The 18,725-nt window shown below is 63.8% G+C and overlaps 3 protein-coding genes across 3 annotated transcripts; all 3 read right to left on the bottom strand.

The window, feature by feature from the left end:
- Nucleotides 1–1,366: 1,366 nt before the first annotated feature.
- Nucleotides 1,367–3,823, bottom strand: LMXM_02_0160 (uncharacterized protein; the record flags this gene model as incomplete). The annotated part of the gene is made up of 1 exon (XM_003871570.1): nucleotides 1,367–3,823. One exon carries the CDS (start codon nucleotides 3,821–3,823, stop codon nucleotides 1,367–1,369), a length of 2,457 nt encoding a protein of 818 aa, XP_003871619.1.
- A 4,175-nt stretch (nucleotides 3,824–7,998) lies between these two features.
- Nucleotides 7,999–10,395, bottom strand: LMXM_02_0170 (uncharacterized protein; the record flags this gene model as incomplete). The annotated part of the gene is made up of 1 exon (XM_003871571.1): nucleotides 7,999–10,395. The coding sequence occupies one exon, from the start codon at nucleotides 10,393–10,395 to the stop codon at nucleotides 7,999–8,001; it is 2,397 nt and encodes a 798-aa protein (XP_003871620.1).
- Nucleotides 10,396–14,971: 4,576 nt separating this feature from the next.
- On the bottom strand, nucleotides 14,972–17,293 carry LMXM_02_0200 (phosphoglycan beta 1,3 galactosyltransferase-like protein; the record flags this gene model as incomplete). The annotated part of the gene is made up of 1 exon (XM_003871572.1): nucleotides 14,972–17,293. The coding sequence occupies one exon, from the start codon at nucleotides 17,291–17,293 to the stop codon at nucleotides 14,972–14,974; it is 2,322 nt and encodes a 773-aa protein (XP_003871621.1).
- Nucleotides 17,294–18,725: the final 1,432 nt, after the last annotated feature.

The raw sequence follows: 18,725 nt of genomic DNA on the forward strand, positions 1-18,725 counted from the left end.
ATGCGCTCTGGACGGGAGTGCTCATGTGTGCCATAGGCCCCTGTTTTATCATCATGATGAGCCTGTCCAACGTTTCCCGTGCAGCGCACCTCGCGCCCGCCTCCCCCCCCCACCACCACCACCACCTTCGCGTGCCACGTCGAATGGATGATGATGAACACGGTCGGCGCGGCCATTGCTCCCCAAGCGTGGGCACCCCACTTCACTGTCCCGTGCTCAGACTTGCCAATGTCGCTTGCCGTTTCTTGTGTTGCCATCACTCTCCCTCCCTCTCTGCCGCGCCGCTGTGCAAGGAGACCGGCATGGGCTCACCAGGTAAACAAAACCACGATCCCAGAGGAGCAACGCCGGCACAACAGGAAGAGGGATGGAGAGATGTTCATCAGCCGTCGACCTCATAGCAACGTGTGGACCACCACCGACACTGGCAACGCGTCGAACAGGAGAAGGACGGCGGCGAAAGGAAAGGGCTAGAGGGGTATGCGCTGTGCACACCGTGAGCGAAGGTTCATGGAGGCGGACTCGTGTCCGCCGGAAGGCATGTTCGCTCATTCTGACGGTGACAAGGAGGAGAAAAGTCGGTCGGTGCGAGCGTCTGTCCAGTCCATGCCACCGCATCCCGCACCCACTGTGGATGGCTCCGCGGCTCAAGGAGGAGCAGCTCATGTGCGCCACACAACGGCGAATGCGCGACCCTGGTGCGGGCGACTGCACACACGCGCACACGTGAATGGACCAAAATATTAAAAAAAAAAACTGATCCACGAAGCCAAGCTGGTGACACCATCCATACAGTGGCACGCCTCCACCTCAGGACACACCTTCCGCGCACGCACGCGCTCCCCCCTCCTCCCCCTCTCGTGTCACCCACACAAGCGCACGCGCGCGTTCCAAGCACAGGCAACACCACCGACGCGGCGCATGGAACAGCCGCCGCCGCTGACACAGACATCCGAAAACGCACACACACACACAGAGACACACACGAAGCTACGAGGGGGGAGCAGGGGGTAGGTGGTCCGCTCAGTGACCAGCAGATGCGCAGCTTCGAAGTCAAGCATCCGAAACAGAACACACACACAGACATAGACGGAATGGCACATACAGGCATTTCGCGCACGCGGAGGCGCCAACATGCACATAAAACGAGAACGCCACAGCAAGGTCTCCCGCATGGCTCATCCATAGCAGCCCCTCCCCCACAGAGCGGCGCCAAGACAGCCCAGCGACACCGGACATCAGAGGCAGAGGAACGAGGCGTGCGATGCGGCGCAGCAAGGGGAGGGGGGCGAGGGGCGGGGCGTCGGCGCGTGATGCGCCCAAACGTCCCCACCAAACCACCGCCAACCCGCTTCAACTCTACCTCTCACTTCTGCGGTAAAGAGCAGTACCCATCGTCGACAGCCGTAGCGCGATCCACCCAGTAGTCGTACTTGTTGCGATACACCGGCACCCCGTCCGCCGCCGCCATGTCGTATGCAGGCGTCCGCTTCACCGTGTGCACCCACTTCACCGCTGGCAAGGTGTCCCAGCCCACCACCGCGGGCCCCGTGGAACGCCGCTTCTCCGCCACCCACTCCGCCGCCTGCGCCACAGCATTCTTCTCAGCACGGCCCCTCTGGTTTGACCCTGCCAACGTCGCACCAAGCTCCTTCTGGAAGAAGTGGTGCAGGTAATGATAGTCAGCGGGGGTGCAGCGATGCGCCACGACCGTCGACCACGTCACGTCGTGCACCTTGCCGCGGTGCATGTCGTGGAACCGAGCCAGCCCTTCCTTCACAAACCACACGCGGTGGTTCGGGCAGATCTCGCGAGCGCGGCGGAGTGAGGCGCGAACGAGCAGCCCCATGAGGATATCCTCCTGATGAAATCGGGCAGCGCGGTACACCTTCGATAAGCTCGCATCAAAATCCATCATCGCCAACTTCGCAATGTGCACCTGGTTTTCCTCACCCCAAGGCGCCAACACGACCTGAGCGAGAAGCCGGTGCACCATGAACGTCATGCCGGCGTTGAACTGAGCGTTCTTGAAGACCCGCATGCTGCCCCAGTACGCGCACTCCGTCGTGCTCGCGTCCACGGCGTACGCGCTGTCCTTCAGCGCCTCGGCAGTCGGCGGCGGCAGACGCTTTTGCGCGCCACCCATCACGTACCGCACATCGCTCAGGAACTGCGGCACCTTCATGTAACTGTCGTCATCCCCCTTGATGATGAAGGGGACATCCCTGAAGGCGTGGTACGCGTACTCCAGCCACAGGATCAGCTTCTGACTCATCCCGACCTCCACGGGGAGGCCCCACTTGATCGTGTCGCCAAGCTTCTTGTTCGTGGTCGGCCGGCGGTCCGTCATCATGTCGATCCACACGACGTTGCGGTGCGTCAGCGCCTCCCGCCACAGCGCAGACGACGCGTGGCAGATGTACTCCGCCGGCGACGTGAACGCGGGCGTCACGGGGAGCGACAGGGCGCCGCTCAGGTACGACAGCGCAGACGTCTCCGCGCCCACAGTCGCGTGGCGGCTGATCACCTCCGCACACGGTGTGTCCTCCACAGCAGCAATGTTCCAGTCGCGGCGGAGCTCCATCCGGCGCTGCACAACGCTCGCATCGGCCGCGTCATCCATGCCCTCGGCCCGCGTGGCCCTCGCCAGGAGCGCCTCAGTGGCAGCCTTGTACTCCGTCGTCGTCGGCAGCAGCGCACTCAGGCCCCGTCGCTTCGGCTCCGCAGCTGACGCGCCGTCGCGCGCGGATGCTGGAGAGCTCTCTGGTGCATCGCGGGCGACCACCTTGGGCTCCACCGCGGCGAACACGTACAGCGCCAGCAGCGCGGCGTCGAAGTGGTTCTCCGTGCGCGCCACCTCCTGGTACGTCAGCCACGTGCTGCGCTGTGCCTCACGCAGGGCAACACGCGCCGGCTGATCCGTCGATGGGATCCCCATCACGGCAAGATACGGTGTCCGCGGCGGCGCAGCCCCCTCGCCAGCGTCGCCCACGGTCGGGAACCCGTCACCGTACACGTGCCGCAGCCACTCCCACTGCGGCAGCTCCGTGCGCACACTCACGTCGTCCGTCACGCTCGTCATCGCCAGCAGCATCGGCCCGACACGACCCAGCGGTGCAAACGGCGTCGCGTACACGGCGTGCCGCGGCTGCAACTCTACGCCCTCCACAGCGCTGTCGTGCGTCTGTCGGTCGGTGCAGTCCGCGCAGTCCTTCTCCACAACGTGCAGTGTCCACGAGGGAAGAAAGGCCGCGCTGATGCGCAGCGGGCTGCAGAACATCGACCCGATGCGGCAGCTCTGCTGCGAAGTAATGTTGAGTCGGCTCACGGCATCCTCGTGCTGCACCAGCACCGACCACGGGCCGTGCTCCGGGTCTTTCATGTTCAGCAAGTACCCAAGTGGATCCCTCATGTGGTCCACAAAGGCGTCCTCCGAAAACTGCGTTGCGATGAGTGCGTAGAGGATGACCAGAAGAAGGAGCACCGGGACAGCGCGAGGGATGGCGCGACAAGCTCCACCGCTAAACGGCTTCGACCAGTGCCGTCGGAGCGTCGAGCTCGCGGGTCGGAGGCGACTCGTGCGCGGCGGGCTGGTGAGGACGCAGGTGCTGAGCTCGTGCGATACGGAATCGGTGAGGCTGATGGCGCTGACGGTGTCCGGAAACTGGGCGGAGTGGGCTAAGGCGTCGTGCCCCATGGAGCTAGCGCTGTCTTCGGACCCCTCCATCCCCAGCGACGGCACATGGGTCACATCGCCGACCGCGCGCACGCGAGAGGTGCTCGTGCGGTGTTTCAAGAAAATCGGCGACGTGAGATGAGACATGGTTGCGTGACGTGCGCCTCCTGCGGCTCTCGATGGCGGGGGAGGGGGGGGGGTAGGGGAGGGTAGGGGAGGCGGGGTGGTGGCTGTCAACGTTCGGGAGCCCAAAAGAAGGTATGCACACACAAGAAAAATGTGACGGAAGCCGCCTCCTCCTCGCCGCCAGCACCGCTGTCCAGGTCAGCCGGGTCCTCGCGCGCGCACACACACACACGCACGTACGCGCAGCGGCAGCCGTGATGGTCTCGGTGGGGGAGGGGGGAGAGGGCGGGGAAGGGGAAGGGGAAGGGAGAAGGGGAAGGACAGCACTGGATAGGCAGAACACGCACACACTGAGCGAGGGAGATGGGTGTATGTAAAGACACCCACAACAGACACGCGCGCAACAACCGGAGGAGCGCGGAACGTGTTCTGAAGAGGAAGACAACTGGAAGCACAGATAATGACGAAGGGAGAGGGGGAGGGGGGAGCCTGAGAAGGGGCGATCTCAGTGGAAGGTCAACGTGTTGGTCAACACCAACGGAACAGGGAAGAACAGGGAGTGGGCCGTGGTGGCGCCTCCGGCACGGCAGAGTCGGACAGCACGACAAGTAATGCAAAACGTGCCACCGCGTGCGAGAAAGAAAGACAGCGAGCGAGTGGATGCACACGCACACGTACACGCACACACACACACACACACTCAGCGGGTGAGAGGGAGCAAGAGATCCGGAAAGCAAGTCACTGAGCCTGCCCAACGGACAGATGCGGACACGACAAGACCCACGCAACGCGATCACCGCGCCTGCACAACACCGCACACGCAAATCGCCCCCCCCACAACAACAAAAGACACGACGGGGAGGGTGGGTGGGGTAGGGTGGGTGAGCGACGGCGTCAACGCGAAGACAGGTAACGTGCGCGGAGCCTTAAAACAGAAGAAAAAAAATACTTCAAGCGCACAATCCACTCAACAAGTGCGACGAGAAGGGAGAAGGGGGAGGGGGGAGGGGCGTGTGTGCGGGTGAGGGGGATCCGCGTTCGGTTCACGTCGAACCGCGGGACAAAAATGAATAAATAAATAAAATAAATAAATAAATAAATAAAAAACGACGTTTGATGAGTACACGACAAACCCCCGAAAATAATAAACGAAATATATGCGGAGACACACACACACACGCGCGCGCACACACGACGAGCACCACGAGGCGTGGCGGTGGAGCGCCGCGGTCTGCGCTTCCCTGAACACGCAACACGCGCCGCTCTTGCTGCGATGCCTTGGGTGGGAGGGAGGGGGGGGGGGTTCGACTGCTTCTCGATTTGTTGCTGTCCTCTGTTTCCCCACTCCAGCACTGCCCACTGCGATGGGGGTTAGGCGGCGGCGAAGAGAAGCAAATGTATAGATCGAGATAGCGGCGTCGATGCGTGGCTACAACGGCGAAGGAGGAGGTCGTGATGCAGCAAGCTGATACACGCACGAGCGTCGTTGTCGCCACCCGCCCCAGAGAAGAAAAATGCGCCCGGCGAAATCTGTTAAGACGGCACAGCCACAACACAAAAGGAAACACTAGGAGGACACGCACGAGCGCGTGCAGGGGAAAGTGAAAAGGGGGAGGGGGGGTCAGGAGGGGGAAGGGGTGAGGAGGCTATCACTGGTATATATCTATACATACACGTATTACACACACGTACACGTATACGCTATCCACCGGCCCTCTACTTTTTCCGAGGGAAGGGGAGAGGGGGAGGGGGGAGGGGGTTATGGCTGCCACGTGTCCTTCGTCTCTCGGGCTCTCTCTCTCTGCGTGTGGCGGATGCCTGCGCGGGGAGGCCTGTTTTCTACGTGCGTGTGTGCGAGCGCGATGGTGCTGATGGGCGGCACACCGAAGACGTCAGAGGGGAAACAGGGATTCGGGCCGGTGAGGGAAGCAGCAGCACGCGCAGGCCGGCACTCCACACAGACGACACCGCCGAATCTCGCGCAGCGAGGGTGTTCGTGAGAGAGATAGACGAGGAGGAGGCGCAAAGACACACGAGAGACAGAAATCCCTCAGCGAAATGAAACGGAACGGAACAGACAAGAAAGGCTTTGACGGTGACGGTGATGATGATGGCGGTGGTCGTGGCGGACTATCAAGAGAACAACGAAAAAAATCAAGAGGAGGAGGAGGGTAGTGTAGGGTAGGGGGGGGTAGGGTAGGGGGAAGGGAATGGGAACTAAGACCAAACACGGAGGTCGTGGGGGTACCACAACTCAAAAGCTACACTGCAATGGAGAGCGAAAGCAAAAACAAAAAAAGAAGAACTCTAAATCTTGATGATGATGATGATCCTGCGGGCGCCACGCACGACGTGCCGCGGTGAAGTCCTCCGACGAATTTGTGAGCACAAGAACGTAAAACAACCAAACTTTACGAAATACGAAACGTAGTCAACGGAGTATGTTCCCCCGTCTCTCTATACAGGAGGGATGGGGATGTCAAACCCTGCTGAGAAGAGGCGGAGGAGGGAAGGGGAGGGGGAGCACGAGGCAGTAACCGCGAGTGAGGAGAAGCAAGCGTGGCAAGCTGCACAACAGCGAAAAAGAGTGCAGTGGAGAGGTGCCCTTCGCGATGATGCGGAGACCTCGCTACATGTATATATATATATATATATATGTGGATACGTCTCGCTCGCCTCGTGGTATCACTATCACCGATGGTGCACCGTCCGCGGCAATGGGCAGAGCACCAACAGACGGACACAACGACAGACACCGTGTTGCTGCTCTTGCAGAGCCGTGCCGCTGTGCGTGCGCGCGGGGCTGACGGCCTTTTTGCTTTCCCCTTCGGGGGGTTTCCGTTTCTCGTGTTATTCCGTTTCCGTATCTCGCGTCCCTCTCTCGCCCTCTCCGTCCTCGTCGCGTACTCTGGTGTGTGTGTGTGCGCGTGCGTGTGTGGGGGAGGGGGAGGGGGAGGGGATGCGCCAGCGACGTACGCGAAAGCCTTCGCGAAACAGAGGGGGGTGGGGGGTCGGCGCAAGACGGCACGACCGACCAACCAACCAGCGCGGCGAATCCGTCGCTGTGGGTGCTTGGTCCTGAATGAGGGGGAACGCGTGTGGGGGGGAAGGTGCTGGTGCTCGCCCTGGTGTTCGCTGGCGGCGTATTCCTGTGGCGCGTAGGGGTCACTGTGAAGAGGTGGGAGAAAGAAAATGAGAGATCAAGGGAAAGACGGGCCGCGGGGTGGGTGGGCGGCGTTGGCAAAGCGGTGATGAAGAGCTCGTCGTTACTCTCCGTGATGGATGATGATGGATGATGGTGATGCGCGCAGCGGCGAGATGTGCCGAATGCTGATATGGGAAGAGAGATGGGAAGAGGGGGAGGGGCAGTCCGCCAACGAGACAAGCAGAGACGGAAGTGGGCGAGCCCAAAGCAAGAGAGGAAGGCGACGCCGACGGTCGCACGCACACGTGCGTCTGGCGCTTTCCCCGGCATGGCACGACTGCAGAGCGCGCGGCGGCACCACCACCGCCCACAGCGGCGACGACGTTGGTGACGCTGCCGAGCCCGCAACGGAGGAGCCGCGAAGGGGCTGCGCACACGCCCCACCACACACACAGACGGACAAGCACAGGCGGCCGAGTTTTTCGTTTTTTCCTCGATTTTTTGGCACGTTTCTCATGCGTGTGTGTCACAGTCTATCGCAGCTGGCGCCACAGCCATCAGAAACCACCACGGCCGGCTGTCGTGCCCACCCACCCACCCTCCTCCCGTATATATCGGTGTGGCGCAGAAGCACCTGCATGGCTCCCCCCCCCCCACAGAGCGGCGCCAAGACAGCGTCAGCCGTGCACGCCACCCCCACCCACCCCTTGTCGACGAGATGCGTGCACGACGGACAGCCAAACGAGCCGGAAAAGGGTGATGCGCCCCGCATGCGTGTTCCTGTGGGCCCGGCATCACCGCCTCATGACGGAGGGCGTCACGCACATCACGGAGCACAGCCGCCAGTACACCCACGCAGGAGCACAAAGACCCGGGAAGGGGGGGGCAGGGGGCGAGGCGCATCCGCACCACCACCGCCCACGCACGATCAGGCCACAACTCGTGGTGCACGCCGTGCCTCCCACAGATCCGGCGCACGCACACACGCGCACACATTCATACACAGTACTTGATCTAAAATAGTGAGGGCTCGAGCATCCCCCCTCTGCACTTACGGCACGGACACGAACTCGTGCTCGATGCCAAGCCGCCTGCTCGACCCTCTTGTGTACTTGTTGCGATACACCGGCACCCCGTCCGCCGCCGCCATGTCGTATGCAGGCGTCCGCTTCACCGTGTGCACCCACTTCACCGCTGGCAAGGTGTCCCAGCCCACCACCGCGGGCCCCGTGGAACGCCGCTTCTCCGCCACCCACTCCGCCGCCTGCGCCACAGCATTCTTCTCAGCACGGCCCCTCTGGTTTGACCCTGCCAACGTCGCACCAAGCTCCTTCTGGAAGAAGTGGTGCAGGTAATGATAGTCAGCGGGGGTGCAGCGATGCGCCACGACCGTCGACCACGTCACGTCGTGCACCTTGCCGCGGTGCATGTCGTGGAACCGAGCCCGCCCTTCCTTCACGAACCACACGCGGTGGTTCGGGCAGACCGCCTTCGCTCGCTTCATGCCAGCGCGCAGTAGCACTCCGAACAGGATGTCCTCCGTGGTCATCCACTTCGAGCGATAAAGGCCCGACAACGCAACGTCGAAGTCGGCCACGGACAGCAGCACCACATCGGCCTGCGCTCCACCTGACCGAGGCGCCAACACGACCTGAGCGAGAAGCCGGTGCACCATGAACGTCATACCGGCGTTGAACGGAACACGTCCGATGCTACGCCTGCTGCCCCAGTACGCGCACTCCGTCGTGCTCGCGTCCACGGCGTACGCGCTGTCCTTCAGCGCCTCGGCAGTCGGCGGCGGCAGACGCTTTTGCGTGCCACCCATCACGTACCGCACATCGCTCAGGAACTGCGGCACCTTCATGTAACTGTCGTCATCCCCCTTGATGATGAAGGGGACATCCCTGAAGGCGTGGTACGCGTACTCCAGCCACAGGATCAGCTTCTGACTCATCCCGACCTCCACGGGGAGGCCCCACTTGATCGTGTCGCCAAGCTTCTTGTTCGTGGTCGGCCGGCGGTCCGTCATCATGTCGATCCACACGACGTTGCGGTGCGTCAGCGCCTCCCGCCACAGCGCAGACGACGCGTGGCAGATGTACTCCGCCGGCGACGTGAACGCGGGCGTCACGGGGAGCGACAGGGCGCCGCTCAGGTACGACAGCGCAGACGTCTCCGCGCCCACAGTCGCGTGGCGGCTGATCACCTCCGCACACGGTGTGTCCTCCACAGCAGCAATGTTCCAGTCGCGGCGGAGCTCCATCCGGCGCTGCACAACGCTCGCATCGGCCGCGTCATCCATGCCCTCGGCCCGCGTGGCCCTCGCCAGGAGCGCCTCAGTGGCAGCCTTGTACTCCGTCGTCGTCGGCAGCAGCGCACTCAGGCCCCCTCGCTTCGGCTCCGCGGCTGACGCGCCGTCGCGCGCGGATGCTGGAGAGCTCTCTGGTGCATCGCGGGCGACCACCTTGGGCTCCACCGCGGCGAACACGTACAGCGCCAGCAGCGCGGCGTCGAAGTGGTTCTCCGTGCGCGCCACCTCCTGGTACGTCAGCCACGTGCTGCGCTGTGCCTCACGCAGGGCAACACGCGCCGGCTGATCCGTCGATGGGATCCCCATCACGGCAAGATACGGTGTCCGCGGCGGCGCAGCCCCCTCGCCAGCGTCGCCCACGGTCGGGAACCCGTCACCGTACACGTGCCGCAGCCACTCCCACTGCGGCAGCTCCGTGCGCACACTCACGTCGTCCGTCACGCTCGTCATCGCCAGCAGCATCGGCCCGACACGACCCAGCGGTGCAAACGGCGTCGCGTACACGGCGTGCCGCGGCTGCAACTCTACGCCCTCCACAGCGCTGTCGTGCGTCTGTCGGTCGGTGCAGTCCGCGCAGTCCTTCTCCACAACGTGCAGTGTCCACGAGGGAAGAAAGGCCGCGCTGATGCGCAGCGGGCTGCAGAACATCGACCCGATGCGGCAGCTCTGCTGCGAAGTAATGTTGAGTCGGCTCACGGCACCCTCGTGCTGCACCAGCACGGCCCACGGATGGGGGATCGGTCCCAGACGGCGCACCAGCTGTGCCTCTGACAGCGGGTGCAAGCGCTTGAGCCATCTCAGCAGCCACCACATCACGAGTAAGCAGCTGATGTACAGAGCCATATCCATGAGCAGGCACACGGGCCGCTTCCGCAACCCGGTGCGGCGCCGCCACAAACGTGCCGCGCCCAGCTTCATGCACCCACACAGTCGCCAAAGCTGGCGAGAAACACGCGAGCGACGTGCACGCGCATGCTCCGGCTCCGTCGACACTGACGTCGCCAGGTGGTGGGTGGTGTTCGAGCTGCTGAAGCTGACGGGGCGCTCCGGCGCACAGCCCTCGCACGAGAACGAGGTCACGGAATAGCGCATCGACGAAGTCGGTGGCCCGCCGACAGTACAGACGCTCCCGCTCATCCACGCTGTATGGGGCGATGATGGGGGTGAGAGGGGGAGGGGAGGGGGGAGCTGAGATGGCAGGGTGACACTAGTGCGCACAGACGCGTCGATGCGTGGCCTTGGTATACAGGGGAGGCCACCAGCGCTGTCGGTGGTGGGGCGGTGGGTCGGGGCAGCCCGGCGCCACTCCGCAAGCGGCGCGCGAGCCAAAGCGCACGCGCACGCACGTCAGGGGGACGCGCAGCGATCAGGCACGTCGCCGGTGTGCACCGCGGCACCCGAACGCAAGAGTTTGCAGCAGGCCAGCACCCGGGCGTGCGCACCTTACCTGAGCGGGAGAACGGGCTGTGCGGGAGAGGGAGAGGGAGGGGCCGCAGCAGCAAGAGACTGAAGAAACACAGCACGCGATTCCGGTGTCACCCGTGAGAGTCCATGTCCTCTCATCGACGCCAGCGCAAGAGGCAGAGGTCGCGTGCGTGTGTGTGTGTGCGTGCGTGTGTGTGTGTGCGTGTGTGTGTGTGTGTGTGTGTGTGTGTGTGTGATACCAGCGGACCTCGCCGCGACACTCGCCGCGGCAGGTATATATGTGGTGTGCCCACGCTGACCGAGTGCACAGGTCTGCGAGGACTCTGGAAGGAAAGCAAGCCAAGAATCACCGGCGACAAGGGAGAGAGAGTGAGTGAGAGACACGCCTGCGGTGCGTGCCGGAGAAGGAGAAGGTCCATGGGCGACGGAGGGCGGAGGAAGGGGTAGGAAGACGGGCAACGGGAGGAGAGCCGGGGAAGCTGCCGCCGGCGCATACGCGCATCGCGCCGGGCCACAAACCCGAAAACGCATGTCCCGAGAGAGCGGGCGAGAGAAGGGCGCGAGGAAGCTGCGCTGCGTGGTGCAACAGGGGGAGGAGGGGGAGGAGGGGGAGGAGGAGGAGGGGCAGATCCCTGCGCCGCCTTCCCAACAGATGGGCGAGTGCGGCGTCAGAAGAATGCTGAAGTCGCGTTGCCGACGGCTCAGAGAGTTTAGTTTTCGTAGTCATGACTTTCACGTAGTCTTCAGAAGCGAAACAGGCCAAAAGTATGTACGCGCACACCACCTCAGCTCCGCTGACGGCTGGTGAGGTGCAGCGACATCCTGCCCGACTAGGACATGCCGCCCAACCGTCGAGCCGGGTCCATGCATCGTACCGACTTGCTCTTCCTCGTCCACTCCCTCGGGCACCTGCAGCGTCACACGCACTTGGATAGACAGCATGACTTGATCCAACGCGGGCCGCGTTCAAGGTGGTGCCCGAGGGAGGAAGCGACGGTGGCTGTCCTGCAGCTAGTAGGAGGAGCAGGCTAGCCTGCATGCCGAACGAGCCTCAGGCCAGGGCCCGCTGAGACCCGGCACATCCTGCCCGTGTGCCACGCTTCTCTCCGAGCAGCTTCAGACCCTGGGATTCCATAATATGCTGTGGAGACTCTCCGCAGCGGAGTCTGGAAGACTCGATGGTATAATTTGGGGGTGTTGTCGTCGTGCTTCCAGCATCTGCGCCGCCTCTCTCCGCCCATCACTCTCCCGCCCTGCTCATCTCTGGATGCCTTGCGTGAATGTGGCACACCATGCCAGCCACGCGTGGCAGCGCGTGTGCACTGTGCTTGCATTTTCCATCCTGAGGCCTGCTCCAGGACGACGTTGTTGTCGGGGGGGGGGAGGGGGGGGGGCCGCTGGCTGCATCCTCCACTTCCGTCCATGCCGCCAGAGGAGGGGGGAGGCATGTGTGGATGGCTTGCCCGTGTGTGCCGCGACAGGTGGGTCGTTGCTGTCGGCCTGTGGCAGCAGGAGGAAGGGGGGCGGGGGCACACCACCACTATGAAGTGTTCCAGTGTCCGGCGCACCACCCTGCCCCGAGGGTGGATTGTAGTGTGACTCGCATGACATCCATGTCTGCGGAGGGCGTGAGGAGTGCGAGAATATCCGAACCGAAAGCTGTGCACAGTCCGGCTATCGTGCTGAGCTCCAAACTCAGCGGGTCCCACTGCACTGACCAAGACGGCACCGGGCTGATGCTTTCGCGACTCCGCGTGTACGCCTGGCCATCGTCGCTCTCCTTTTAGCGGAAGCGAGCACAGGCGCGACGATCTTGTGAGAGATCCATGACCCAGCGAGTAGGTTACGGGGACTACGCGGAACTTCCTCAGCGCTAGGATGATGGCGCCGCGGTCTGCCGAATCCAGCGTGCGATGGTAGAGTGCCCCAACGCTGCTTCTAGCTTGGTAGCTGGCCGGTGCTGCCTTACTAAGTGAAGGGCGCAAGAGCCCAGGGAAGCTGCGGTGGATCGGTGAGGGCGTAGGCCAGTCTTGCGGCGGTTGGGCCTTCGTCTCCAGATGGTCGCGCAGCCTTCGCAAGATCATTCGTCCGAGTGACGGTAAGACATTGCTGATCAGCGCCACGGACGCTGGTGGGACACGAGACCGCCATCTAGTATATACGGCTGCGCGAGGGGGGAGGGCCGCCATGAGCAGCACCGATCTTTGTTTTCCATGTCGCAGGAACGCGGCTGATGGCAACGCTCTGGCCTCAAGCGTTCAGCAGCGCCATTCTGACCGGCATCGGGAGGGCCTTTCGACACTCGTAACGTGAGCCTCGTCGAGTTCGGGGGAGGGGGGTGGACTTCACGGAGCGCCACATCGACCTCACCTATGGCGCACGGTCTGGTGGGTGTAGAGGTGGGCCTCGCGGTGTGACGCGAAGGATGGATGCCCGGGTGTCGCGCTGACGTCTGCTTAGTGCATCTTCACCAAAGCGCTGGCCTTTCCCTCTCGCAGGGAAAGGTGGCGCTCGCCTTATCTGATGGCTGGTGTGCGCAGTGCGCGGTGCGCAGGGGCGGGGCGGGGCGGGGGAGGCATGGATAGCCTAGATGCGCCTCCCGTGATCGGAGGGGTCAATGGAGATGAGCGTGTGTTGGAGGCCGGTGACCCTCAAGCCAGACTCCCTTGTGGCCGCTTGACCGACGTCTCCCCCAGTATCAAAGGGAGGGAGGGAGAGGGAGGGAGAGGGAGAGAGAGGGAGAGAGAGGGCCACGCCCCGGGCGACGCGCGCAGCGCACCTTCGCGAGAGCCGACTCCGCTCGCGCACGAGCGATGGCGTCCAGAACGGCCTATCGGGGCGGTTTTCTTGTTTGCCACCCGAGGCATCCCCCCCCCACCGCGCCTTTTTTTTCGAGATGTCCGTGGCGTTGTTACTCTAGTTAGGAAGCTTATCTTAGCACTGAGCGGAGCGCTGCGTGGGCATGGGTGGTGGTGGTGGTGGGTGGTGGTGGTGACCCGATCCGACAATGCGGCAGGGGGGGGGGCGCCATGGCGAGGTGTATGGCGCGCTTGCGTAGGTCATGTATTTGTGATGGCGTCCCAGTCGTGCAGGGGTGGTGTCCCCCTCTTCCTCCTCCTCCTCCCTCCACCTTTTCCACGGGTACTGCGTGTGGGTTGGGTGTCACGCCGTGCGGTCACTCTCAGCGGTGTATCAAAGCATGGTGTGTGTGTGTATGTGTGCCTCGTAGGGTCATCGCGGCAAAGCCAGACCGCCACTCTGTCAACCGCCGTCCTTGGGAACAGGGGGAGGGTAGTCATCTGTCCGTCTGCTCCGGTGGCGTGAGCACGGAGACGCCAGAACCGTGCTTCCCCTCTCCTACTGCACGGACATGGTGAAAACTGGAAAGTCATCCACTGCCTTGGCGGGCCCGTCGCGGTGGTGAAACGCCTCTCTTGCCGAGTGCAGGCCTGTATCGAGGATTCATTACGGAGCCGGGTCCACCAGCGCCGTCTGGCGTCGTCCCAGCCCACCGCGACGTCACACGCCCACAGCGCAGGCTCGCCCCACGATGGGCGCTCCACACCACCGCAACGCAGCCAAGGCAGACGAACGGCCGGCGCATCCGTGCGCGCCTTTGCAGCCGCCGACACGATTCGCAGCGAGCCGGCGCAAGCGACATCATGCCCGCACGTCTCTCCGGCACAGCGCCGGTCCCAGACACCTGCCCGCCCACACCAAGAGTCCGCCACCACACACGCACGGGGGCCCGGTGGCCGGCGTCATGACGAGAGCTCCAGACCGACACACCAACAGAACAATAAAACCACGAAGAAGCCCTGCACGACTCGGAAGAGCTTGAAAAGTGAGGTGGTGGATACATCGGAACGCGCGCGTCCCACACCGCCGCGGCTGCCGCCGCTGCGATGATGACTGGCGCTTCTCTTCAGCAACAACAACGGCGGGAGATATCGTCGTGTGTGGGGGGAGGGGGAGGGGGAAGCGGCGAAGATCCCGTGGGGAACCCCTCTCCGCCCCCCCTCGCCTGGTGAGCCGACCGCGGTGAATATCTGTCCAAGTGCCAGCACAGCGGAGCCGCCCTTCCTGTGCTCGCGACGCTGCGAGGCTCGCATGAACGCGCAGCCGTGCAGACCAAGCACCCGTCGCACAGCTGTTTGGTCGGCGGGGGGAGGGGCAGGGGAGGGAGGGCACATCAGTGTGCCCCCGCCCGCCCGTTTCGCGCTTTACTCGCGCTCCCACACTTCTGAGCGTGTGTGCGATCAAAACCTCTCCAAGTGAGGGCGCCGCCTCACCACTGCGGTAGCGAGCGATACCCGTCATGGATGTTCGTTGCCTCATGCGTCCAGTACTCGTAGCGGTTCTCGTATACCGCGACGCCGTCGCCGACGGCCAACGTAAATGGTGGCCGCCGGGAGATGTTGCGCGCCCACTGTACGTCTGGCAGCCCGCTCCAGTTGAACTCCATCATGAGGGGGTCTTTCTGAATTTCGGTCACCCACTGCGCCGCCATCTCGACCGCCGCCGCCTCGTGCTCTTCCTCTGTGGCGTACTTGCCCGCGGCGGCTGCGATGCGGTGCTCTTCACGGAAGTAATAGTGTAGGTAATACGAGTCCGACGGACGACAGCGGTGCGCCACGACCGTCGACCACGTGACGTTGTGCGTCCGCCCAACGTGTATGTCGTGAAACCGCGCATACCACTCCTTCACGTACCACAGCCGCCCATTCGGACACAACTCCTTCACGCGTGGCAGGGCGCCGTAGATCTGCAGCCCCATGAGGATGTCCTCATGATGGAACATGATGCGCCGGTATGTCAGCCTGCGCTTCATGGTGAAGTCCTCTGCAGCGAGGCGCACAATGTCCAGCCGGCGTCTGCTCGCCTTCGGCTCGAGCAGCGCTTGTGCCACGCGACGATGCATCATGAACGTCATGCCGGCGTTGAACTGCGTGTTCAGATGATGCCGCAGGCTACCCCAGTACACGCACTCCGCCTCTTCCACCAGCGACCGTGCTCTCAGCGGGGGCAGTACGTTGCCGTACACGTCCGTGCCTGCCGCTGTCGGTGCTGCCGCCATCGTCGCCCCTTCCACCTCTACCACCCCTTCACCCACACCGTCCACCCAGCGACGACGTGGCGGCGCTGCCTCTCGGGCCTGCGTGCCACCCATCACGTACCGCACATCGCTCAGGAACTGCGGCACCTTCATGTACGCGTCGTCATCCCCCTTGATGATGAAGGGGACATCCCTGAAGGCGTGGTACGCGTACTCCAGCCACAGGATCAGCTTCTGACTCATCCCGACCTCCACGGGGAGGCCCCACTTCCCGTCCTCGCCAAGCTTCTTGTTCGTGGTCGGCCGGCGGTCCGTCATCATGTCGATCCACACGACGTTGCGGTGCGTCAGCGCCTCCTGCCACAGCGCAGACGACGCGTGGCAGATGTACTCCGCCGGCGACGTGAACGCGGGCGTCACGGGGAGCGACAGGGCGCCGCTCAGGTACGACAGTGCGGGCATGGCGGCTCCCTCCTCCGCCTGAGACACTCGGATAACTCGATCACAGGGAGAGCTCACAACATCGTCGAGCTGCCAACTACGGCGAAGGGCCACTCGGCGGCGTTCGACGTCATCAACGACGAGACCAGCAGTCGTGCTGCCTGCCGCGAGGGCCTGCGAGGCCGCATCGTACTCTGTGAAGCTTGGCAGCAGCGCACTCCTATTGTAGCAGAGTTTGGTGGAGTCGTCGGCGTCCGCCATCCGCTTCATGGGCTCGGCTGGCGTTGCCTGTCCACTCATCGGCGTATCCAGGGACGCCCCTGGCTCCACCGCGGCGAACACGTACAGCGCCAGCAGCGCGGCGTCGAAGTGGTTCTCCGTGCGCGCCACCTCCTGGTACGTCAGCCACGTGCTGCGCTGTGCCTCACGCAGGGCAACACGCGCCGGCTGATCCGTCGATGGGATCCCCATCACGGCAAGATACGGTGTCCGCGGCGGCGCAGCCCCCTCGCCAGCGTCGCCCACGGTCGGGAACCCGTCACCGTACACGTGCCGCAGCCACTCCCACTGCGGCAGCTCCGTGCGCACACTCACGTCGTCCGTCACGCTCGTCATCGCCAGCAGCATCGGCCCGACACGACCCAGCGGTGCAAACGGCGTCGCGTACACGGCGTGCCGCGGCTGCAACTCTACGCCCTCCACAGCGCTGTCGTGCGTCTGTCGGTCGGTGCAGTCCGCGCAGTCCTTCTCCACAACGTGCAGTGTCCACGAGGGCAGCATGTGCGGAGAGAGAACCAGCGATTCATTGCATGCACTCACGCGCACCGTCGGGCCACTGTCGCACCGCGCAAGCCGCTCCTCCTCCAATGTCCTCGTGCTCAGGCGTGTCACGGCACCCTCGTGCTGCACCAGCACGGCCCACGGATGGGGGATCGGTCCCAGACGGCGCACCAGCTGTGCCTCTGACAGCGGGTGCGAGCGCTTGAGCCATCTCAGCAGCCACCACATCACGAGTAAGCAGCTGATGTACAGAGCCATATCCATGAGCAGGCACACGGGCCGCTTCCGCAACCCGGTGCGGCGCCGCCACAAACGTGCCGCGCCCAGCTTCATGCACCCACACAGTCGCCAAAGCTGGCGAGAAACACGCGAGCGACGTGCACGCGCATGCTCCGGCTCCGTCGACACTGACGTCGCCAGGTGGTGGGTGGTGTTCGAGCTGCTGAAGCTGACGGGGCGCTCCGGCGCACAGCCCTCGCACGAGAACGAGGTCACGGAATAGCGCATCGACGAAGTCGGTGGCCCGCCGACAGTACAGACGCTCCCGCTCATCCACGCTGTATGGGGCGATGATGGGGGTGAGAGGGGGAGGGGAGGGGGGAGCTGAGATGGCAGGGTGACACTAGTGCGCACAGACGCGTCGATGCGTGGCCTTGGTATACAGGGGAGGCCACCAGCGCTGTCGGTGGTGGGGCGGTGGGTCGGGGCAGCCCGGCGCCACTCCGCAAGCGGCGCGCGAGCCAAAGCGCACGCGCACGCACGTCAGGGGGACGCGCAGCGATCAGGCACGTCGCCGGTGTGCACCGCGGCACCCGAACGCAAGAGTTTGCAGCAGGCCAGCACCCGGGCGTGCGCACCTTACCTGAGCGGGAGAACGGGCTGTGCGGGAGAGGGAGAGGGAGGGGCCGCAGCAGCAAGAGACTGAAGAAACACAGCACGCGATTCCGGTGTCACCCGTGAGAGTCCATGTCCTCTCATCGACGCCAGCGCAAGAGGCAGAGGTCGCGTGCGTGTGTGTGTGTGTGTGTGTGTATAGGTGTGTATAGGTGCGTGCCTGCGTGTCAGGGACGGATGGACACTGAGCGCAGGCCCAAGAAGGGAAAAGGGGGGTAACTGGCCCGACAAGTGCAGCACCGGCGCATGCGGAGACAGAGTGAGAGACAAAAGATGGAGAAAGACCTGGATGCCGCTGTGCAGGAGATGGATACCCTCCAAAGACCCGGAAAAACAGCAGCAGCAGTCCTCATCCACGTGCACGTCGCACGGGTGGGGGGGGACCTGCTGCAAGCCGAGACACACAAACACACAGAGGCATCGATGCGAGCGGAGATCTGTGTCTCGCCGCCTCTGCAGGTCCGCGCGTTTGGCTCTGTTGTTTGTTTCTTGAGTTGACAGCATTGTGCGAGAGAGGTCGCAGGCGCAGACACACGCGCCGCATCACGCAACGGCATCCTGGGCTTTCTTTGGTGGGCGTTGCGCCGCCACACAACACAAGGTCCACGCGCCGCTCTCCTCACCACCGCAGCAGCACCACATCCCCCCCGGCCCCTCCCACAGAGGTCCGGAATCCCGTGGTGCGAGGCAGCGGTGGGCACACGCCTCACGGCACATGCGCCCCTCCCCCCTCCCCCACCCACGCCGTCGCCGCGGCACCGCCTCTGCCCGAAAACGCCACCCACACAGACCACCCGCCGCTCCGCTGGGCGGCCTCACACACGCTCCCCAATCATGCTGGTCGCCACCACTGGCGCCTCCCACCCCACCC

Source organism: Leishmania mexicana, chromosome 2, assembly GCF_000234665.1.
Source record: "Leishmania mexicana MHOM/GT/2001/U1103 complete genome, chromosome 2".
NCBI lineage: Eukaryota > Euglenozoa > Kinetoplastea > Trypanosomatida > Trypanosomatidae > Leishmania > Leishmania mexicana.